Consider the following 25,509-nt stretch of genomic DNA (forward strand, 5'->3'; position numbering starts at 1 on the left):
TTTGTATGACAACTATGCCCAGTTTCCCTCTGATGAAAGCAGTTCACGTACGGTACACGACGTCAAACCACCTTTTGTGGAGGGACTGTGGTCAAACCCTGCAGCAGGGCAGGTATAGATTTTCTGTAGCGTGTAAAAATTTTGGACAAAAATTGGGCAATTTTTACAATGATAACAGCCTATGGCGTTAAACAAGGGACGTATTATGCAATAACTATCATTGCAATGGTAACCGCACTGCCCACCTTCCACTTGCAAGCTGAAAACTACAGCGTTCCGTCTAAAAACTTGCAATTTTTGAATCTAATTATTGACACAGGGGGCGCTCTTCTATAATTCAATCCCAGCATTCTTTGCGTATGCCCCCGTTCATATGCACGACAGTTTTCTCCGTTTATCTGTATCAACGATACTTTGTATCAGCGACAAGGTGTATAATAACATTTACTGGCTAATAAAAGAGGTATATTTTATAAAGGGCATGTTATATCATAATAATTTGTTTCGTATTTGTTTATTTACGAGTACTCAAAAAAAAAAAACATGGCGGCGCCCAATGAGAAAGAAGGGTACACTTCCGGTTACTCGCATAGTATATTATGAATAAGCGCATGCGTAGTCAGTAAGCCGCTGGCGCGACTATTAAGTATTACACTTTTGCCCAGAATTTCCATAGAACTTTTAATCCATTCTGGAGAATAAAAACCGGGGTCAACAAACTTTGGTAAAAGAAAAACAAATTACCTTAAATTTAAGGACATTTGTGAGTAAAAAATGTATTCTATAACCAATGTTTACAGGGAAAAAATTAAAATTTGATTTTCCAAAAACATAATGATAACTTCTCTACAGGCATCAAATGAATCTGGTCCACAAACACAACAGATCAGCAAAGTATTGTGAAAATATTGTAACAAAAATCTGCACCATAGGTGCACTCAAGTGTCCCTCCACAAGCCATGGTGCTTTCTATCTCCTGTAGACATTTTAGTCTCATGGAAGTCTTTCATAGACACGTTTCAATGCATCAGCATGGATCACTAGTAGTTATTGGGATTGTTCTCGGGTTCATACTGAGTATGGAAAGACATTGATTTCTGTAAAAAATTCCAAAAGTATCAAATCCAATCTACCAACCATCTTCACTTACTCATAATTAATCACAGATGGTATAGGAAGAACAGATGACACATCACGCACAAATATATAAGAACATAATTTATTTACAAAACTTCCGGCCACTCTTTGTTACATACGTCATACTTGATAGCAAACTCTTCAAGTATGAAAGCATTGCTACCAATAAACCACTGAAATACACAGTGAAAAACTACAATCTATACCTCACTCCATAAAACTGAAAGAAAACAGTATAAATTTCTAATCCTGTACATTTATCATTTTCCATGAGCTGAGCATTGCCAACGCCAGTGTGCAAAAATGTTTCAAGAACTCAGTTTTGAGACAGGAAAATCTTTGGACGCTGTGCAGAAAAATATATTAGTATGTTTTAACTCTGAGTCTTTTATTGCTCTTAGATAACTTCAGAAAATTCATGATCATGTTTATCTACTTTTTGGAAGTTGTTCAGAACACATAAGATATTCTAAGCTGCATTAGAAGCCATTGTCTTAAATATCAAAAGTGCTAATTCATATTTTGTAAATGGTACAATTCAGGGATTGATAAAATAAACATTGAAAACAATCTTATTTGGGACAAACACAAACTGCACTACCAGTATTAGTCGACACACAATAGTTCAAAACAGAGAACCATCAAGGTAAATCGCCCTTTGTGACAAAATTTATCTCATAAAACTACAGTATGAGCACAATTCCCCATTAATTTTTGCAAACTTTATTGTACACACATGTATATAGATGATCTATTTGAATAAACATCTGGACAGATTGCCCCTGGTAATATAAACTCCATTTGGATGCATACAATCACGGTCTGTCACTATACATTTTGTGGGAAGAAAATTTCCTACGAACTAATACCCATTGAAGTCCCTTCTTATAACAAATGCATTTGCAGTAAACACAGGTACACTGAGCTTTACATTGGAATTGTCGATCTTCCCATTAGTAGCTACCCAGATACATGTACGGCAACTTTTACATCACTGCATATACCAATATTGTCTAATTTATGTAAAAATGCTACGCCCTGGTGCAGTTTCAGACAAATCATAAGTGACATTATTATATTTCAGCACATTTTTACAAATCTCCTGTGTGTTAGAAATGGCGAAAGGACGGAGTAACGGAGTAATAAACATTATTGAGAATTCTTGAACATAACAAACAACGTACCTGTGTACTGCCAACAATGAGCAACGCCAGGAAGGTTTTCTTTGCATTAAAAAGTTTTTAAATACTTTTGACTGCAAATGTCTGAGCAAAATTTTTCAGTGTCCCAGTGTCAACCCAAAGGACAATCTCACATTTGAAGACAAGGTGTAGTCAGAAAATTGTCTCCCTACATTTTGCTATCTCTATCGAGGGCCCAAATGAGCTGTATGTAATCTGGCGGTCATAACCGACTCAAATCAATACATTCTGTCCACAAGTACAAGAAGATATTTCAAAACCATACAGATAAAGAAATCAGGTATGATCAATTACAAACAGGGTGCAATATTTCTCCATGCTGACCGTCAAACTTTGGGGTCTTGACTCGTTCAACATGGCTAATTCCCCATTTGATAATATCTTATGTAAATTGTATTGTCAAATTGTGATCAATCCAATGAAATGTGTACGCCTCAACTGATAAAATGCTCAATATAAAATACCAACAAATTTTTCAATTTGTCTTCATATCCATATTTATTTACAATGTCAAAAATATTCATGAAATTTTTAAAATGTGAAAATGTTTCCAGTGGTTTGCCTCTTTGGTGATTTTAAGCATGTACAAAACATCATTTGCTGAGGGCCACAGGCTCTTGGAAACTTGCTTTGATGAACACTTGGGGTAACATTGAAAACAGTGTCACTGCTGCGAAGTTATTTAAAATGCCATAACTGAGTTCACCATTTTGAAGTTGAGGCCATTGATAGATCTGTGAGAAAAAAAGAAACACATTTTTTAAAAAGAAATTATATGTTATGAGATTTACCAAAAACAATTACTTGAGTTTTTGGAATGAAAACTAAAGTTATAGCAGCAAAAACTCATCACCAAAATGACGATTTTGTTTGAGGAGCAAACCTGTATAAAAGTTGCATAATTGATCCATGCTTGCTAATATTTGTTTGATGTTCAGGACAAGTTTGCCCTGGATAAACATATTTTGGGTCAAATCTGTGAATAATTACCATCTTCTTACAGGGCACATTCATAATACCATCGTAAAGATTGTAGAATCATTGAGAAACTGTTCAATGCTAGTGACATACTTCAATATTGTTGGGCAGCCATTTCAAATTTCACTCATATTACTCCTTCATACACAACCAAAGAATTCCAAGTTGTTTTAACAATGACCCTCAGTTGCCTGCTATAAACACAGTATAATTCATCAAAACATTCTTGTGAAGGCAAATGAATACTCTTTCAGACTGTGTTTAGTTGCGGTTCAACTTCTTTAATGTAAACAAAAGACACCATTTTTTGAGTTATCCCATAACACAAAACCAAATATTCTTTCGGTAAGTGACCAGTGGCTAATCTTGGTACATTTTTTAGTTTGCTATATATATAAAATGACCCATGACATACCTTGATACGTTTTGATTGACGATGGAGTTCATTGGTGCACTCTTCGGACCTGGCGAAGGCATGAAAATCTTGCCGGTCTTGTTGACTGGCGGTTCCGGTTTCTTTCCCTTTGGTTTGTATGGATCATTGGAATGTGACGGGTAGGGATCAAATGTTCCAGCTTTCGAACCACCAATCTGTGGACAAAAAGAGAAGAAAATATATTAGCATATATGACTCCTGATATAACTGAAAATATTTACCCTTAGGACATGCTAGTGGACCCAATAACATTCCAGTGTTCTCCCCTATAAACAGTCTTGGCCTATCAAGGACGTCCCACTGTGGTCATGTCAAATGTACATAAAAGCTGAACCACAATATTGTAAAAAAATGAAATTGCACATTTTAGCTTGGAGGTATAAAACTCAAGTAACAAGTGAAGATGTACACTTACATGCTTGGCTGGTGAGCTGGGTTTGAATGGCTTGACGTCTTTTTTGGCAGATCCAGTTTTCTTGAGAGGAGGTAGCGGTTTGTCAGTACGGTAAGGGTTCCCATCAAAGTAGTCCTTAGGATGCATGTTAAGTTTAAATGAACCTCCCTTCAGCATACTTTTATGTCCTAATTGTTCTTTCTGAAGGGAAAAAAATCATAAAAACAAGAAACACAAGCAGTAAGACTGTGCACTTTGCAAGTATTGGAAATAGTCAACTTGTGTGTCTAGTCCCTAATATTTGGCTGAAGTCACTCGGTGATGCAATTTTTTTGAAATTTTCTTTTTTTCCAGCAGCAGTATGGGAAGACCGCAAAAGCTACTGGGTTGGTTTTTGGCTGATTGTAAAAGACTTTCTCGTTCTTTTCAATAATTGATGGGCATAAAGTGAAAACAGCTCTACATATTGAGTCTGTCAATTCAACTGATGACATATGGTGAATTATATCAAACCAATACATTGATGGTGCAAATACAGCAATCTGATGGGTCAAGACATGAAAATAAGAGAGTTACATTGTCTGTATACTGTTTTTGGATGATGAGGGAGTTCTTAGTCAGGGAAAAAATCCCTTTTTAATGCTGATTTCAAGCCAGCATTACAATATACCTGTAGCTTAAACTATAATAGCTACAAACCAACTTAGCAATGTATATACCACTAGGCTTTGACCAGTTCACTCCATATATATGAATATGTCGTGAACTGGTCAAAATCTCCTGGTATACCCACCACTGGGTGTGATTTACTACTAAATCGTATAGGTTGTGGCATTGATCACTTTTGATTGAGAATACTGTGTGGCAAGAATTTAGTTTAACACACCAGTGACGCACAAGTCTCCATGTGATGCTGGCAATGACTGAAAACGAACATCTTTTTGGCCTGACCGTTTCTCAGAATTGTACAGAAATGACTACAAGTAGAACACAAAAAGTGCAATTTCCTTGTCATTCTAAAAACTGAATTTGATGAGAATTTCTGTCCATTTAGTACTGATATACCTATCACAATTGTGCTCAGCTTGTCCAACACCTCACAAACAGCCGCTCAAGGCATTGCTATTGCATGACTTTTTATCATGTATCACAAATATACTTACTCTCCTGAGTTCCTTTGGTCTGTCATATGAATCAGGCGAATGTTTGTACCCTCCTCCTATCGTAATTCCAGTGTATCCATATCCAGTACCTCTTTTCCCTGGGTTCGTTAACACATTCTTTCCTGGTGCCGAGTACGCCTTTCCTCCCCTTTTGACTGGACTGAATGCTCCAACTGCTCCAGCAAATGTTCCGTAGTGGTTACCTAATCCAGACCTAGTACAGCACAATAAAACATTAATGAATAAATTTTCAGTCAATCTACAGTTTTCTATTTACAGTCAAACCTGTGTATAGTGGTCACTGATGGGACCAAGAAAAAGTGACCACTACTTGGAGATGGTCTTTGCATAGAGAGTGGACGTGGCATTACTTTGAGTGTGGGTGGTGTGCTGAGTGATGAATTTAGGAACAGATGACAACAGTAATAAATGTCAATATTATAAATCTCTTGAAAATCATAATACATACATTTAATTTCGGAAACAATCATTTTGCAGTGATAAAATCAGTTTCATAGACCCATTTCTTGCTTTGCATTAAAGCATTTTTTGGCAGAGGTCCTTCAAAGACACATATGCTGACCATTATATACAGGTTTTGTTTTAAAATGCCTGTGTGACATGAAATCTATACTCCCAGTCATCAGTAACAATGTAACTGGTGAGAAATTTTGCTAATTCATAATTTTTTTTTAAATTCACTTATCACCTCTAGCTTTGCCAAAAATATCTGAGGAACAATGATTTTATCTTCTCTGACCTATGTAAATATTTTGGAAAGTGGCAAGTAAAGTGCAACTTTGAACAATTTTGCTGTAACTTTAGGAGGGGGGGGTGTGTGTGGGGGGGGGGGGGGGGAGTTGGACAACGATAAAAAGAAATAGTAATGATTGAGATGGGAGGCAAATTATGACAATAAACTGCTAAAGAGAAAAAAAATACTAGCCATCATTGAGAGTGTGATTTTATAATCTTCATGCTGCTTTATTTTGAAAGATGAGGGATTTATTGCGATGTAAACTGAAATTTCAAATATTATGTATGGGCGCATTTAACACTGATTAAACACAATGTAGACTAAATTTTATTGTATATTCACAAACTTGAAAAAACAATGTTTTGGGAAGGGAGTGGTCTGAAATCATGAATAATTTTGTCACTAAAAATGTATTACATAAAGGATCTGGGACTGTTACCCCCAGACCTCCACCCACCATACACACTGCTATAAACATCCTGATGTACTGAAAGTCAACAGTGTGAAGATTATGCAAGTTGATACTGAGTGAAAAGTCTAAGAGTCGTAGAAAGAGTTGGTTGATCATTATTCATAACAGGTGAATATTTGCTTGGAATCAGATGGGGCATTTCCACTTACGGTTTTTTGTCTCCATTGCTTGGTAAAAATGCTTTTCCAATATTCTTCTGCGCTTCCTTCAATCTGAGCTGCCTCCTCATCTTGACTGGATCACTGTAACCTTCTCCATGGAACACCCTTGTAAAATTGCCGTCAAAGTATCCAGCTTGGAGGGCAGACTTGGCCTTACTGCCACCAGGCAGCATCTGTTTGCCCTTTGACGCTGCCTCATTGAAAGCCTCTGAAATACCAAATCAAAGCCACAATCATATTTGAAATTTAATCTCTTAAAAAACTGAAGACAAATTTTAACACTTCGTCTTGCATATCAATTTTTTAAAATTTTGTTGTTATTTCCTGGGTGAAGATATTTATTTTTTACGTATAATAAAACAAGCATTAGGGTTTTGCAATATATCAATTGAAATCATTTTAATAAGATAAACACTGGTGTACGAGTGGTATGTGAGATACATGAAAATTTGCAATGCAACTTCACAGTTAGCCTTTGTTAGAACAAAAAAATACTATCGGACAAATGGTTTGTCTTTTTACTCTAACTAGGTTAGAGTCAAAGTTTATGATTCTAATGTTTAGTTTCTCTGCTGCGAAACTTGTTCTAATACAAACTTATAATGCACAACTTTTTCAACATTTCAACACATCATACCTTGATTAAGTATGATTCTATGTGAAATACGGCGGTATATGTGCAGGTGTTTATAACATTTGTCATCCTGTTTTCAAATATTGTTATCTTAATAAAAATTTTGCAGTGACTTGGTCACCTAATTGTACACGCAGTTTTGACTGCATCTGGCTTCCCTGAAACAAAACCATCATATTATTGACTGCTGTCACGGTATTTTGCTGTTAACCCATAGACCCTCATTTCTCGAGGGTCTATGGTTAATCTAAACCTTTGAATGGATCTTTTGTAATCTTGACCACATAAAGTTAAGTCCTAGAGTCAGCTACTTTTAATTTAACTTTTACAGACAAATGAAAATGCAAGAAGTGAAACAAATGCATAAGTTACAAAGTGATGAGGTAATTCTGAAAATTCCTTTCAGGCAGATTGTACCGGAGGGAAAATTTTTCAAAATTCATTCTTTGTCTGAATACACATTACTATAGTTTGACTGTTAATTTTAACAGCAAAAGAGAAGACAAGAATTTAACCATCCTAATTGAACTCAACAAAACACCACAATTTTCATGAGATCGTATGACTGAAAATATCAAATGCTGTCACTTTTCTTTGCAGTTTCATCCTGGCTCCGATTTTTCTCTCATGATTATAAAAGGGTTTTGCATGTAACAGGCATTTGCTGTATTACTTTATACCATAACCAATTTTAAACAACAAAACAAAGATAACCAAATACTTATGAGAGAAATAGGATGTATTTTACTTTTTCCAAAAAATATTATTTATAACGAAGTACTGATTTTCGATATTTGTCTGATTGACTAGCTTTGTAACTATCCCTTTCAATATGAAACATGAAGTGTAACAAGGTAGCAGGATAAACCGCAGAAAACAATTTCATCAAGTTTGCTTGCGCGCGATGACAGTGACTACAGGTACATAGCAATTCGTTGCTCAAATAATTCAGAACTTCAAGGTCGTCATTGATTGCGATATCAACAAGTACAGAAGAAAAGTAATTTAAAAAGTGAACTTACTGCCTGTTCGAGGTATATATCTGTCGTTGATCGTGGTATATTCCATCTCCTTGAACAGGCCCACCCGTTCCATATCGGTTTTTCCACCCTGATCCTTCGACATCTTGGAATTATTTATCTCACAGCCTCAAATTTCGAAGATTTTTTGCTATTTTGTCTGTACCAGTTCCGCGAAGTTGTTGAAGAAGCCGTCGATTATGAGAAATAATCTACCTAGAACATAGAAAAAGTCGAATTTTGCGACATAAATTACCAGTAATGTAAACTAAATATAGTTCGTTCACAGGCGAGGTCGTGTCGCCCTCGGCCTCCGATCTTTGTATCTACGTACGTACGTACGTGCTACAGCCGTCGGCCCGCATACACAGTGCTATCGAGATTTCACACGTAAGAAACCATTCCGGCAAGATTTGTGACGTCTAATATCGTTAATCACTATCGAAAAAAAAGTTTTGCAAAATCGTAGGTGGTCTGCAAAATCCAAAAAGGTCCCGATACATTGAGAAGGACTCAACTGGCAACTGAAATTGACCACAACAAGTTAGTGCTTCCGGATTCGATAAATTAATTTTTGCATACACTAATTTTTGATGAATATGATGCTTTCCTACCTGAATATGTACTTCGGTACAAACTATGACATGTTAATAGGCAGTAACCGGTACATGAACTTCAAAATATTCCGTCGACACGGCTCCCAAAGCGTAATTTTGACAACGCAAAATTCGCAAGCTCGCTGACGCGTCGATTGGTCTGTTGGTTATCACAACAGTGCTGAATGTTCTGTGTATGCAACAATGGCCGCCGTTGTCTAGGTGACCGCCGCTAGGTCACATGTTCTATTCGCGGTACGCCCACAGGCTCGGCTGGGCGCGCTCATGAACGGTCGATTGTGTTCGCGAGTAAGCTTATATTATAAAACACGGAGGGTCTAACACATATGACTTTATCAGCTTGAGGAGTTGGTCGAATTAACTAAAACGAAAAGATAATTGACATGAATACTTTTTCAGACTGTAATCAAATGGTCCTCCCTAATGTTATTGCTAACTTTTGATGATTTTTTCACGATTTTTGTTTTTAATGTCAACCATAATTTCTTGTTCTATTCCCAAAAGCATGCTGATATACACAGTATTCAGCTTGTCAACTGACTCTGTATAAACAGCATTGTTATTGTTGAAAATGAATTCTTATCCGGTCTAGAAGTCAAATGTAAACAATAACAGTGCATTTTACACATATAGACACTATGTTGAGAACCTAAATAGTGTGTGTTCAACATTCTTTTGGGAGTACAGTATGAACTTAAAATTAATGTATAAAATAAAAATAGTGAAATAATTCATTACAGTTGCATGAAAGGGAGAAGAGCAAATTTTCTGAGTGTCGATTTAATGTAAATGTTTTTCTCTTTTTTATTGCTTTTGTTTGGTGTTTGCTTGTTCACTTTTGTTTTCTTTACGGTTTTCTTTTTGGGTTTTTTTAGAAACCTGTAAATGGGACTTGATCACATTGGATTTCTGAATAAAAAAGAAATAAATACACTGTAGATAGATATATTCTCAGGAACAATCCATTTTTATCAGGGGGAGCAGAGAGGAAGACAGGGACATGTACTCAAATCAAACAAACTTACAATATTAAAATAATAATTAATAGGGAGAGGGTCATGGAACTGTTTACAGACCCAAACAACCTTCATAATTTTGTGCTGTATATAAATAATTGCTAGATATCAGCCTATTCCTAACACTTATCATCAAACCCCAGCTTAATAATGTTTAGCAGTGACAGACATCATGTACTTAGATAATTTAATAGACTAAATAGTTCATATTTGTTATCATTGAATAGTTTATTTTGAGCTTCATTTTAAGCCAATTAGGAAAGGATGAAGAATAAAGCTCATGACTGATGATTTGGTAAATATAAAGATTTGACAAAAGGATCAGAAAAAATATTGTGATGACTTTTGATTTCCTATTAGCAAGGAGGTGACCGGATAGTAGACTTTGTTCAAGTCGGTGAATTTAAAAAAAATAAAATCATTTGTAAAAGTTTCTCTTGTGTAAAGTTTATACAGTGCCGAAATCCAAAAACGGTGTTTTGTTGTGTGATGCTCAATGGCTAAACCCTGAGTAATAAATACACTAGCGTATTCTTAACAAAGATGCCAGACCACTTTATCATCATTAAGTACTTGTATTACGTCTGATTATGTACCATGAGGGATATGTACATGAAAAGTAGCAATATGATTTCTTAAGAACGTCTCACTGAGAGAGACACAAACATGATACTTACGATATCAAGAAATATTCTCAAAGCTCTGTTAGTGTCCCATACAATGTTGTATAGGTCTACATATATCATGTATTACGTAAATACACATCAGAAATTTGTACAGCCTATTAAGAATCACTGTATGACAATTGTGTTTTTTCCTGGGTCAATCATTAATATTAAGCATCAAGTAGTTATAGAATATGAATGAAAATTATTATTTTGCATTTAATAACACCAGTATATATATATTAAATATATTTAACATAGCTGTGTCAACACCTGTGAATTTTGACATCACCCCCAAAGATTACTGATAATATATATCTGATTATCCAGCATTGTGGCCCCAGATGTTTTCTACATGTAAATCACTGACATTATCATTTGCCCCATAAATTATGTCATGCAAAGTTCGATCTCGTTCTTGGAGGGGGTACATTATTGTTTAAGTATAGATATATATGAATGTTTTCTTGAAACTGCCCAAGGTTGCACACAAGTAACATTGGAAATTGTTTAGTTACGATAAAAAAAGAACACAGTGTACAAATATTCAAAAAATCATTATTTAGAAAAAGTATATTGACTGTAAATATGTAAAAATCTGTTCACATCCTTTATTACAGGACAAATTATGGTGACTTTGACAGAACAAAACAAATCATGGATTACAATATTTATCTGAAATCGAGGTTATCAAAATGCCCTTTGTTGCTTTTGTTTTTGCAAGGGCCAAAGTATTTTAAGTATGTCCAGGGGTTTCATTAAGAGCCGGCAGCCGGCGAAATTGACCGGTTACTCTCACGATTTCGCCGGCTACTTTTTTCGGAAATTTGAACTCTTTCATTGCTCAAATATTGTTTACCTTCTGTAATGATACGGACAAGTTTCACAAGCTGTGTAATCAAACTTTTCAATGGCTTTTATGTGAAACAACATTTAGAAGACGAGCGACTACAACGATCGCCTTGTACTACGATGCAGCACGGTCTTGCGTATACTACCTCAATAAAAATCGTAATTGCAATTGACGATTCTATTGGCTACCTGAATTGCTGATTCCTATTTGGTGACCTTTATATACGCTAATGAAAACGTGCATACTACACCTGTCGGCTGTCGTTAGCTCAACTCAAAATGGTCGATGAACAAATGAAGACGGAAGCGATCGCAAGGTCAAGCTTCGCTGTACGATCCTCAGTTTTGAAGTGGACTAAGAAACAAGAGAAGGATAATTAGGTTACATGGATTTAAACTGTTTTCGAAGGCAATGATCTGATTTTTTCTCACGAAAAACTTTCTGATTACAGTTGGAATTTTAGTAAGCCGATGTGCGTTGCACTGCGGTAGGCGAAATTGTAAAATGTGAAGGAGTATAATCAGCTGGACGTATGATATGTACTGCTCTTCGGTCTATCGACGCCAATAAGAACATCGCCCAGAGTGGTTACAATACGATCAGACCTCTAAATTCACTTCAAAAGCGATCGTCAGGTTAAATCCAAATGTGCGCTTCTGAACGTACAATTTTCACATCCTGTACCAAGGTTCTTACTTTGCATACCCATATAGTCAAATAACCATGAGGATCTTTGATTCTATTTGCGGAATATGGTAATGATTGTCATTTTTTATCATTATTCGTTATATAAATTATCCTTTTTACCTCCCCAGTGGTATCAAAGTTCTTCATCTACAGATTTCCATACCAAACATCAGGGTTCTTAATTTTAAGCATAACATTATGAATGTTTCATCCAGGATGGCATCAACAAGGGGGATTTCCCCCCTTTACCAGAAAATTTCGGGGGCATTTCACCAGTTCATGTGTTCTACTTGTACCTCTAAAGTGTGACTGGCACCATTTCATGGAAGGGGGAGTGGTCCCCTTGACAAATTAATTGGGGTGCCAACATTTCAACAGACGGGAAATCCCCTATCCCCCTGTCTACATGTAACACAGTATAATATCATCTACATATCAAATTTATATCATTAATAATAGTGAATTATTATAGTTTACCTCCTAAAAGCATGGAGGCTCTAAAGACTTGTTTTCTTTGTTCAAATTATCGTCAACATTGCCACATTATATCATTTTTAATTGTGAATTATCATATTTAGGCCTAATCTCCCAGGAAAATGGCTTTTATGATATGAACACAAATTGCCCTGGAACACTGCTGATAATTCTCCTGAAAATACTAGAAATTCAAGTGACTGTAAGCTGCAAAAAGTAAATTTTAGCTTATTTTCAGGGTTTCCGGCCTTCGGCCGGGAGGGGGAACACCCCCTCCCAGACCCTCCCCCGACGACGACCGCTTTGTGGTCATGGCAGCTGCAAGCCGCCTACTTTTCCATTCTAGCCCCCTACTTCAAAACTTAATGAAACCCCTGATGTCTGGAGAGACCTATTGTGAAACTGACACAATGAAATGCTAGTATTTCATTCCATATTCACCCCTTCGTATACATTTTGTCTCAAAATTGGTTCATAATATAACAACAATATTTATGTGTGAAGATCTTCTTACAGTAATTTTTACAAGTGTATAACAGTAGCTTCATTATCTACGTTCTACAGGTTAGTGGCGAGATGTTATGGAGTTCACGATTAAAAGAATCACCCAAAAGAGGCATGAAAATCATTTACCCCCATTTACAAAATTTACACCCAGGTATCATACTATATTCACAGTAATACTGCCCCCACCGGCACAGTACAGTCGAGTCCAATATCAACTAGCTAGCTGCAGAGCCCGGTCGCGAACGTGTGGCCGTGTTTTTTTACATTAAGTTATTGTTAATTTACTGTATCCTTTGTGAGAAAAATAAGCGCCAGTTTGATCGTTTCACACGTCAATTTTTCTTCTTATCGTAGTTTCAGACTGGCAACAGCAGATCGCCCGAGCGATCGAGATGAGCGTAACTTATTTGCATAGAGCTTGTTGTATTTGCATATAATTCATATCCGGCCACTGTCGGCAACCATCGGCTTTTGTTCACAGGAGCCATTTTGGAAACCGTCGGTTGTCAAAAGAGGAGCATGTGTCTGAGCTGAAGACGAAAAAATTAACGACCCGTATGGAATTTTCGTGAGGTAAGTACCATTTCGATATCTGCTTATCTGTATTTGAAATCTTCAGATGCTGAAATACCATTCCCCAATGAAAAATTGTATTTTACAAAAAGAGAGAGTCTCCGAAGAGCCACCTCAGCTCCGCTCCGTGCAACTTGCAGGGTACACATATACACAACTGAGTTCTGCTTGAGGATCACTACAACTTGGCACATATCCTAAATTAAAACCTTCGCGGGCATCATTGCTAGATTACTGTCCTATTATAAAAAACACGCGAAAGTAGTAATCGACGCACTTTCATTAGTCGTCATAAATACACATTTTTATCATAAATGTCACGATACTGTCACTGCATTGTATGGATTCGAATCGGTTGCACTGAATCAGTGAATCATACCTGTCTAGTTTTGTGTAGTGCACATCAGTCTTCGCTACTGGCATCATTGGTGCTGTAGGCTACCTGCAGTTGCATCTTTCTACCTTTAGATCAAGGAACTCTGAAAAGTCCATGAAGCAACTTAAAGGGTAGTGAAACACTCCATTGTGTTGTTAGTGTGATTCCGGGAAAGGAAAATCGGTCGGCCGTTTTATTGCCGAACACGTGTATTTTATATCGCTGTTCTGAATGCTTTGAAAAATTACTTCTTGCAGACCGGCGCATTCCCAAAGTTGCACCCTGTCTCTCAAATACCTTGGATTGCCCTACAAGAAAAGAGTATTGTTATGTAGTCTGTCTCGAAGGATTGTGTACCAGTTACTGGTTGTATCCAAAATTTCACAGCAAAAATAAAGCATGGGAAGGAAAATGCCTAACTTGTACATATAGACATGAACTTTTGCAGGTTTTTTTGTTTTTCTGTGGTTGTGGTTTCACATGTTATGAAGTTAATTTTAACTTGTAACCGAGAAATATTGTTTACAAATAAAAGTATGTGATGAAGGAATGTTGTATAAATTTGTGTTTTGTTCTTTTATATGGTAATTTTGGTAGCTCTATGGCCACATGTAATGTGAAGTATTTCTTCAAAATTCCAAATACAGGACAAACAAAACTAAATAATTATTTATGACAGAAATGTTTGCTCATATGTATACCATGGAGGTCTTGCTTGTTAAAGTTGTACATAAAAAAGTGCATTTGTTAAATAATTGTTAGTTTTCCTTCAAGAATATGCATCATAATTTTAAAGGTAGCTTTATGCACGAGTGAAAAATGTAATAATGTGATGGGCATACCAATATATTTATAGTCACTGGACAACTAGGGCTTATTTTGCTCTTTGTCAACAAACAAAAGCATATCCGATACACCTGTTCACAGTGTTCCCAGACTTGAGTCATTGCCAGTTTCTGCTTTTTGATTTAATGTCTACAAATAAGATGAATGAAACAAAGAATAGGTAAACATTTTGTGTTTGATTTTAACTTTTCAAAGACTGTCATATGAATTTTACTAGGTTTAACGGTTTTTGAAGAGTGTACATAGCTTTAGTTGCTTTATATGACATTTGAACCCCCACTTTTAACAAATCTTTCAAGTAGTCATTGAAGTATCAGATATTCAGAGCAAGAGCATTCACGTGCAAATCTACTTATTTATAACCCAAGGATATATGCTATCAATGTTTTATTTGTCCTGCATACACATGACAGATACAACATGTTGCCAGGGGTGAGAAAACCTATTTGGGGATAGGGTCAGTGTTAAATGCAGTGGTCATGCAAAGTTATCTTGCGTTCCGGCGTTCATTTATTCCTTATCACATAATGTAACCAGAAATAGCTAGGCTATCGGAGCTGAAGTATCTCAATATCACTGGGTACAAAGCCTTTAAAAATTACAATCCAAACCTCACTTCTAACTTTGCTCATTTCTGATATTGCCCATCAATAGCCCAGTATCAGCTGTTTTATGACAGTGTACAATCACTAATATTTTGTGAAATATGTCATTTTCAAAAGGATACATGTGTGCAGCATTTGTCTAAGCTGCAGTGAGATTGATTTACAATACATGCCTTTTGGGCAACAACTTCGCAATTGGTACTGACATGATGAGAGTGTTAAACAACACTGCCAACATAAAAGGTGAACCCCTTGATGGGAGGACCTCTGGTAAAAATTAATGACGTCAATTTGTTGCGAAAGTGTTGATCTACACATCTTTGTGAGTGTCATTAGTGTCCCCATCTATAATGGGGAAACTTTATAATATGTTAAAGCATACACATGCAAAACCCACAAAACATTGAATACCAAACACGCAGATGGTCATGATCTATGTATAAGCCAGAATGGTCATATGATATATGCATAGTGCTTCTGCTCATGGATGTAAAAATCTATTTTTTACATCCATGTTCTGCTCTAGAACAACAGTAGTGGCACTGATTTTGGAACACTATTGTGTTAACCCTTTACCTGCCAGACAGTACCACTTCCCCATCTGCCAAGTCAGTAAAAAGCAGTATTAATCCAAAACCATTTGTATTTTCACCAACTTGGCTTGGTATGTTATAGCAGTTTTAGTCTGTAGAAATCATGTTTACAGTATCCTCTGTCTTCAGGGACCTTCAAGTCTTTAAGTTCTTTGTTAAAGTGCACCATATGGGACATGTTTTGCTTTTACTAGTTTTACATGTAACCAGCTTGACCTGATGGTGAAATTCTAACTTGGCAGGTAATGGGCTAAAGTTGTGAATTATGCACCATTGTTGTACATGCAATTTTTTTCTGGCACAGCACTGGTGTCACCAATTCTGGGACATGTAAAATCTGGCTTTAAAATCAGCAAAGGTGAAGGGTCATACAATATTTCTATTATTTTGTAAATCAGACTATTCAAACAGTATGATTGACAAATAATGGGTGTTATTGAATGAGCAGAATTCTTAGAAAATGTCTCCTTGCAAAAATCCTTCAGAGCTGATCCTTTTAGTACTGTGTTCTTGAACTAATACCAATGACAGAGTGGCAACCTAGTTTGCTAGTGTTAACCAGCCTGTCAGACTAAGAAAAAGGAAAAGTCTGTGGTCCTTGCAAAAAGTGTGGTCCCTTGCTACCGACTTGCAGATATGACAAGCTCATGTCCATTTTGATGATTGGTCAAATTAAGAAAATGCTTATCTCATTGTGGAATTAGGTTTGCATGGCACTATTATTAATGACAATTGTGTTACAGTCGCATCTACAGTGTCACCAATTTTCATTGCTGTTAGAAATCAAGTATTTGCATTCCTAGTTCAGAGGGGTTACAAGCCACAACTGTTACATGTACAGCTGTAGTCCCAGAATAAGGTTGCCCTGATTTTACCTGCATACACTCATGTTATGAGGCTTACAGTGTACATGTAAAAACCTCATTTACCATGTATGTTTGTAAAATTGTGTTGTATGAGTGAATGAGTGGTAATGCAGTTACAAATGCCATAAAATATCAAACAGAAAAGAAATTAATGTCACTCAAGTTTCAGTGTTCGCGGTGACTTTTTTCTCCTCGCGTACGGCATACGCATTAGTCTGCTAAAATTGCGTAATGGCTGGATTTGAGTGCGTAATTTCACTTCCGCACTCGATTGATGAAAAAAACTTACTGCAAAATACAATGTGTGTTGAATAAACCTACACTACATATTCGGATTGTACGATGTAACATTATTTTAATGAAAACAGTTTAACGAACAACTTGAACAATGTTGAAACGTAACAGCGAGAGGTTTACATGCAACCGTCACAACACATCGGGCAACCCAAAAGTTAAGAGTTATGGCAGCTTATCCAGACGGTTTCTGGACGTTTCGGCACCAAGTCGTTTCGGCCCAAGACGTTTCGGCCTTCCAATTTCAGGCCCCAAGTCAGAGTCGTTTCGGCACCGCAACCCAAGACTTTTCGGCACCGCTGAAGGCTACCTGTGGGAACTAGTGCTGGAGCGTAATGTTACAAATCAAAGCACTAGAAAAGTAAGTGTCAAATAACATTCACGTACATGCTTAATCTTTGTGAGAACATGGGAAGAGACCGTAAGAAAAAACTTCATATCATTTTCAAATCTGTGACACAAGTTTATCGATATCAATAGCCGCCGACACGGCAAAAGTTTGAAAGCGGTGAGGAAACAGCACGGCAAAATTCACACAAAATGCACATAAAGTACTGGTCAGAACGCAAAGGTCACGCTTACGAATATGACGGATCAGTCAATTACTAAATAGTTTGAAAAAAAAATCGAAACACAGATGCCGAAACGTCTTGGGTTGCGGTGCCGAGGTGACTTGGGGCCGGAAATTGAGAGGCCGAAACGACTTGGGCCGAAACGACTTGGTGCCTGAACGACCAGTTACCATCCAGACACTTCTGCAGTGTTCAAAATTTATCGGGATTCCGACGAGCTCTACCAATGAATCATTTTTTTCACGGACTCGTAGAGCAAAGTTGAAAGAAATTAAAACAGATTTGTCTGCTTCGACGCCATGCTTCATGTGTGCTTGATCAAAATTCGGGAACAGCGAGACGCGATGATCGTGCACGGTTGGCATTTATATAATTTGTCGCAACATTTCTGTCAATCACTCACTTTCAGAAACTATCGCTCGCCTGAAAATTAGCAACGTAATTCATAGGCACAGCTAACATGATAACGTGCCTAACGTGATAACGTGTGGACTACGATGCCGATTTTTCAGACAACGCCCAGAGAATCCGAAACTTTCCACACAAAATGAGTGATTGACAGAAATGTGTTGCAACAAATTTCGTCTGGTTGTCGCCTAAGCTCAGTCGTGGGGGTGCTTTCGGTGTTATCCTTTGCGTATAGAAAACGCATAACGATGAAAAAAATGCGTAGAGAGTCAATTTCAATGCGTAAATACGCACGATTTTTGCGTAAACGCGAACTCTGAGTTTTCTTCCTTTTAAAGATATACTTATAATATTCTTGTTCTGTCTAGACAACGGATAGTCACAAGGTCTTTTACAATACTTCTCATTTTCCATTGTGGTTTCTTCTAACTTTTTATTGTCCTTAGTTATGTTGTTTGTTTTGAAATTTTATAAGCCATGTTGTTTGTTTTGTTATTTCTTTATTGAGGTGCTGAAACAGTTTATTTTCGGACTGTGTGATACAGTATCGTGTACCTGCATGTTTTATACATCCTTTGACCACACAGTGCCAGAGTTACTAGCAGTGATACCTGTATGTTGGTAATTGAGCTGCAATCAGTTCTGTCCACATAGTTTTAATCGTTACATGTATATTTCTACTGTGCTATGAAGTCACACTAAGATGGCTCGTTCATATGCTAAAATTTGTGATCATATCGTGAAAGTCTGGTCTTCAAATTATTGAAGTTATTTCTTGAATGCTGCCAAGGGGTAAATAACATCCCAACATGTAGCCACTTTTGAGAGAGGAAATTAATCAAACAGTACAGTGACCTGGTTACAATGCAAGCCAGCTTGAAGAGAATCTGAATCCTTCAGTTGAAGCACTACCAAGTCTAGTTACTTATCAATGGATTTTGCTGCCAAAACTAGACTAGCACAACAGGAAAGAATGGCTAGATACTAGGCTACGGGCTACCAAACACACATTTATGCCTGCTGAGAATGGACTAACCTCTCTGCTAAATATAAAGTGATACGGATTTGATATCTGAATGACGCATTTGCTTACATTCATCTTTGGAGAAGATCAAATTCAACCTTTGCTATTACAAATGTTTTGCAGCAAGTGGAATTTTTTAATGTAATCTGAGTGTTATTACTCATGTCTGTTGACAATCTAGTCTGATTTGCTGTCGTTATAAATAATGCAGTGCCTGACATGAAAAAATCATGTCAGCGATGTTTGTTTTGTATTAGCATCACAAACATGTGTAGGAGTCCAGGACATCGGTTAATTAATTAATAACCTAATTGATGAGACTTATGTTTTGCTGTTGTTCCTTTAAGTTTTAGTCATTTTTCTCCCTTCTTAACTTTGCTTTTGACCAATTTGACCTTATAACTGTTTTCCGATGAAAACTGTCAAGGAGGACTGATGGTAGTGTTTGTATTTGATAGATCAGATTCCAAAATGGATTTCTTTGCCATTTAGTCTGTCCATCCTACATACATGTACTTGTCAAGTATGTATGGTCAGCACTGCTTTGTGACGAATAACATTTGATGGTTTATTAAAACCAGGTTACTCAAGAAACTTGACTGTCCTACATTCCCACCCCTTTAGATGAGCATTCAGGAATTGTTGTTGCAGCTGTGTCAAGTCTTTATATTGTTCAAATGAATGTAGACATTTTTCACTGAATGATCCATCATTCTTACAGTGTACAAGTTTGTATTGAACATATTCATGAATGACAATTGTTTTTCACAGCTTGACATATACCATCTCTGCAAGCTATCATCTATCTTTCAGCTCCGTAGAGTAATGTTATGTTGAGGAAGTCAACCAGCCATTATATTTTACCATATTGCTAGGAAGTAAACTGTAAAACTTTGAATTCGCTGCATGCTCTTAGTGAAATGGGAATTTTAATTGAAGTACATGTAGTGGGTCCCTAATTAAGCTAACAAGACAATTTGACCATCAAAATATAGGGAAATGTTAAAATTAGCTGCATTTTAAATTTAGCAAACGCCTGACTTTAGTTAGCTATTAAAACTAGCTAAAAAAGCGTACTAGCTAATGTTTTACAGTTGTCTTATTTGCTAACGGATGACCAGATCACCACTTTATAGATCAAATGCATATGCTGCTGATTTTACAACTTGTGTTTTCAGTTCATGATTAGAGAATGCTGTGCTAGAGTACATCTATTCTACACATATTGTAGCAACACAAGCGTACATGTACATGTATAAAAATAAACCCTCTTTTTTATAGAATTAGAGTGAATGTGATATTTCAATACTGTCCAACTAAATTACACAAGATGGAACAGGAAAATTGAATTTATGGAGAAATTAATGTTTGGACATGAAATTTTATCATCATGAACAACTCAAAAGTAAATGTAACCAAGATATCTTTTGAATATCCCATGGATCATTAAAAGCCCACATCAATTCTATGTAGTTCTTCAACTTTCGATGAGAATTTACAGGTATTCTGATTATAATGCGAGATGAAAACAGAACTAGCACACACATTCTAACTGTAAATTACCTAAAACTACATCATTCAGTAATACGTGCTTGTACATGTATGCAATACACTTGGCACATATTGGTACAGGGAATTTGTCTAATAATTAAATTTACTTATTCAAATATTTCTACATTTTGAAAAAATACCAGTGTTTCACTGAATTTTTCCAGGGTTAGGGGTTGGTTGTAAGTCCCAAATAGGGTTCCGTTGTGATTGCGTTCCTCTATACATGTACTTTATACCCAAGTTCCCCATCTTCATACGAAATGGTTATACTGACAGAATAATTGAAATATTACCATGGTTTACAAAACACAGTCAGACACCTTTGCCTGTAGGTCTAAGGAATAGTAATACTGTATACTCTACAGTATTTTCCATATTTAATGTCATTAAAATTAAAATCACTTTATGTAACATGTACCACCCACAAAGCAGTGGTTCAAGATTATCCCATTGTTATTGTCATTTTCTATTTGTTGGTAAACTATTTATTTACCTTGAACAATACTGATTATTGGACTGTTGTGATGTCTGATTACTGCAGTAATGACCTGTTTTCTCTAGAGGTCACAATAAAGTGTGAAAACCTTGTTGGAACTATACCGGTATATATAGATGGAGCTTGACCTACTTTTGATGTTCTATCTTGACCTTGATGAGCATATATATATGGATGCACTTCAGATTTGTAAGCTTGAGATACATTTACTATCATTCTAGTATTTCACATAGTAATGTGTAGTTATTGGGCAGAAAAATTGTTAATTCAACGCCTTTCTGAAAGGTTTTTCCATTTGCAAAGAAAGTAATCTAACAGCCATATGTCTTATTGCCTCAATAACAATTCATTTTCTGCATTCATTGTAATTTTATAATGTGTTGATAGTGTCTGGTCTCTTCTCCAGTGATACATGATCAATTAGCCCATTCTTTTTTCATTCATCCAGTGCCAGAATTTCAAACTGCCATTCCAAATCAGACTGGTTTATATGATTAATGGATACTTCATCCCTATGGAAAAAAGATACTCGTTATTAAAACATTAGGAGAGACCAGCTTGTACTCAGCTTGCATTGGCACCAGATTGCCTCATCAGAAAATTCACTTACTAGATTGCAATTTCAATGGAAAACAAAAGGCTATCACACCTCCATAACCCTTCTTAAATACTTGAACAAAGGCGATCCCAGGGATCACCAAAATTGCCTTTAACTATCTCTAGGCTCGGATAGAGTGGAAAGAAGGGAGACATATATCCACGTTGCAAACTAGACATGATGTGATCTTCTCTTTGTGGCTTAGATTATGCCAAGATGACCTATGGCCAGACATGGGTAATAATGCTAGTCTCTGTGTCTGTCAGTTGGCGAGGGTAACCAACAAATCAAAGATGACACCCCCAACCATTACATGTATCTCTCTGTAAAAATACACTGAGTGATAAGGGCTGCAGGAGGCAAATTTTCCTTAAAAGTAATGGGAAGCTAAATGTAGGAGACTTGGCGCTATAGCTGCTATTGATACTACATCATGTTCAGAACTCTGAAGGATTCAAACTTGAATCGTAAATTTCTAGAAATTGCTTTACAAAATGATTGAATGCAGTATTTAGGTCTTCTAGTTTGAGCTTAACTGGCAACTACCAGTAGATTAAAAAGGTCTCTGCATGCAATCTGGAAAGATGTTTGCAAATCAAGAGGTACAACCACATTAATCTGATTTTAGTGATTTGTAATATTTTTACCTGGCATATCATGACCTAAGCAGTCAAAACGTATTCCCTTGTACATGGAAAAAATTTTAATATGTACATAGCATTTTCTTTTCTGATACATAACCAGTATTTATTATCAAATTTCTGATTATATTGATTGGTGGTGTGTTGTAACCTGAGATGTGTTAAAATGATGATGGAGTTCTCGCTGTGATTGTATTGAATTACTCCAGCAAATACGTCTACACAGTAGTTACCAGAAGCTATCATACTGTACACAATGCAATGGAACTGCCACCTATAAAGTGAGTGATTACCAAAGTTTCCATTGTGGGCATCCACAAGCATATGTCATCTGTTTATCCACCCAAAACAAGGGTTGAAGGTGATATACCCATACATGTACCGGTATACCTACCACCACACAAGTTTCTTTCAAAGTCTAAGAAGGTGAAACTTAAATCCTCTTTCTCCCAAGTGGTATTTATTTCTATGGTGTGTCTATGGAGCCTGGTAGAGAGAGCATTGTAATGATGCTTTTAAGTCATACATTTTATGTTTGTTATATTCCATATAAATGTATAATGTGATACTTTTCATGTGTACAGATGTAATAATTCAATGAATATTACCCTAAAGTGCCCATTTCTATTCCTGATTGAAAATTGCTATATTTTGATTCATGTACTTTCTGTGCATTAAAATAAAGGTTAATGGAGTACACAGTATTATAATTAGATAGAGTGTATATTATTGTAACCACATCAGTTTTCTGATAGAAAATATCAGAATATCCCAAGGACAATTATTAGACTTAACCCTGTGTGTTTGTTGGGTATACATTACTGAAATTAGAGCACTGAATTTATGATGTACTGTCAAGGAAAATGTGACCTTGAAAATGTTACTCTGGAATACTGTGATAATCAGCAGTTAGATCTCTGCATGTTTACCACTGTAACCTAGTCAGGCTAATAATCCTTATCGGTCTACGACTGGGATAGAAAAGACACATTTACAACCAGTCACAGTGACAACTGCTTTATTATGAATGCCTGTCAAGAACTTGTAATTGTAAGCTCACCGGAATAAAACTGAAATTTTACATAAATAATGAGCATGAGTCAGGTGTGTCATAGCGTGGCAGCATTTGGATATCGCAAAGGAAATCCTGATACTCTGGTGTTTGCTTTTTTTACAGAAATAAGCAACAAAAAAGCTGAGTGTACTGGTATTTACTCAAAATATCATCCTGCTTACACATGTAGTATCAATTTACTCTCTGATCATTTTAGATCATTAGGTGAAATTATATGCCATTATATAATGTTCAGTATGCAGCAATTTCCCATGGCCTTAATCTTATCACTGCATTGAAAACTGGCACAAGACAGGATCTACTGAGGTCAACACAAACCTCAACATGATTGTTCTGTACTCTGAAATACTTCAGGATTCAAAATCAGCAGTTTTTGCAGTTACTCTAGTTTACATACATTCCATATGAAATAATTTTGACATAGAAATTTTATTGCAACCCTGTTTTTAGCAGCCATAAATCAGATGTTTAATTTTGTATTTTTATGTGTTCATGTATATCTACATATTGTGCTTGGGGATGTACAAGGATTGGATGGCATCTCTGCCTACATGTACATATTTTATTGGGATTCATGAACATGTGAACATTTTTGGTAAAAATGATTTCAGAGGTCCCAATATTAAAATGTGGTAAAAACACACTGCAGATTAAGAACAGAAAAAATCTGAACATAATAATTTTTTCAGTTTTTATTGACATTCTTTTTATATTAACGCCATAGATATGCATCCATGTATACTTTCCACTTGTTTGTAGACTCTGTCCCTAAACAGAAGCGTTATACTTGTCTCTTTAAACAGGTAATTGTGTAGCGTAAAGACAAAGCCATGTCTCAATTCGGTGTGACTGGAGCTGCTGCAGGTCCACCTAGAAAGGATCCACCATGGGCAGCACTGCAAGCTGGTGTGCAGGCTGGCGTACCTACCACTGCTACTCCTGCTGCCGGAACAGCAACTGTTCTAGCAAGTGAGTGTGATCTCTTTCATGACACATCGGTTTTGTCCGGATGTTCTGTCGAGTTAAAAATTCCCCATTGTTCATAGGCTTTTTCTGGCTTAATTTCAGCATGTGCATCACACCTGCTGTGTTTGCCAACGAAAGAAAAATTGATAGATGCTGGTATTGATGGAAATATACAATAAAAACAGCAGTGTTGATTAGTGTGTGTTTATTATCTGCATCCCTGAACAAATTAATTATTGTTGATTTGATGAATGAAGGTAGGGCAATGTTATATCATCATGGTGGAAAAAAGTCGCAGTGGGTGTCAATAGTTGCAAATTCAATGTTGACAAGAACTGTTATTTGAAAAATTTTTTTACAACATTATAGTTAAGTTGATGAAAGTGCTTTTTCCCTTGAACGTAGAAACTGTCCAATTGCAACATCTGTACCTGAGCATTCATGACATTTAAATGCAGGTGCAAATTTTTACTGTCACAACATTCAACATATTGAAATTAGGTCACAACATGAAAATTGATTTTGAATGTGTGATTGATAAATTGACAAAGACGTGTAATATTTTCCATTAATAGCGTGTCAGTTTGATATGATTGTGAAATCCTTTCACCAGATGTTGAATCTGATTCTGAATGCATCGATATTGACAGCTGCTTTGCTTCGGTATTCCCATGTAGGTGATTATTTCCCATCAAGGAACAGTAATTATTTATTTCCATGCAAACCCTTGTGAAGACATAATACATAGAGGTTCATTATGGTGGAAAATTAGTACTCAGTGTAAATGATGACTTGTGTTATCATGATCTTTGAAACTTGTTTGTAGGATTTATCAGTTTAATATGAGTAGTGT

The 25,509-nt window shown here is 36.3% G+C and overlaps 2 protein-coding genes across 4 annotated transcripts in view; one reads left to right on the forward strand and one right to left on the reverse strand.

The window, feature by feature from the left end:
* Positions 1-1,205: 1,205 nt before the first annotated feature.
* Positions 1,206-9,165, reverse strand: LOC139122698 (cilia-and flagella-associated protein 96-like). Of its 2 annotated transcripts, none has more exons than XM_070688316.1 (7): positions 8,968-9,165; positions 8,357-8,569; positions 6,689-6,908; positions 5,311-5,524; positions 4,169-4,348; positions 3,733-3,908; positions 1,206-3,073 (listed from the first exon to the last, which is right to left on the reverse strand). In XM_070688316.1, the coding sequence occupies exons 2-7, from the start codon at positions 8,457-8,459 to the stop codon at positions 3,022-3,024; spliced, it is 945 nt and encodes a 314-aa protein (XP_070544417.1). In that variant the 5' UTR covers positions 8,460-8,569; positions 8,968-9,165; the 3' UTR covers positions 1,206-3,021. The 2 variants fall into 2 exon arrangements, with proteins under 2 accessions (XP_070544417.1, XP_070544418.1); XM_070688317.1 differs by having other exon boundaries at positions 8,357-8,565; positions 8,968-9,158.
* Positions 9,166-13,608: 4,443 nt separating this feature from the next.
* Positions 13,609-25,509, forward strand: part of LOC139122697 (cell division cycle and apoptosis regulator protein 1-like) — a 43,176-nt gene continuing 31,275 nt past the window's right edge. For both annotated transcript variants that reach the window (XM_070688314.1, XM_070688315.1), the window contains exons 1-2: positions 13,609-13,745; positions 24,494-24,659. In XM_070688314.1, coding sequence (XP_070544415.1) covers positions 24,521-24,659 — 139 coding nt within the window. In that variant the 5' untranslated portion in view covers positions 13,609-13,745; positions 24,494-24,520. The remainder of the gene's footprint in view (positions 13,746-24,493; positions 24,660-25,509) is intronic.

The sequence above is a fragment of the Ptychodera flava genome, chromosome 22, assembly GCF_041260155.1.
Source record: "Ptychodera flava strain L36383 chromosome 22, AS_Pfla_20210202, whole genome shotgun sequence".
NCBI lineage: Eukaryota > Metazoa > Hemichordata > Enteropneusta > Ptychoderidae > Ptychodera > Ptychodera flava.

Coding starts and splice junctions, on each gene's coding strand:
- LOC139122698 (XM_070688316.1), bottom strand. CDS start 8,459: ATGTCGAAGGATCAGGGTGGAAAAACCGATATGGAACGGGTGGGCCTG. Junction 5,525..6,688: donor AGCAATGGAGACAAAAAACC/GTAAGTGGAAAT, acceptor GTGCTGTACTAG/GTCTGGATTAGGTAACCACT. Junction 3,074..3,732: donor GTCAATCAAAACGTATCAAG/GTATGTCATGGG, acceptor TTTTTCTCACAG/ATCTATCAATGGCCTCAACT.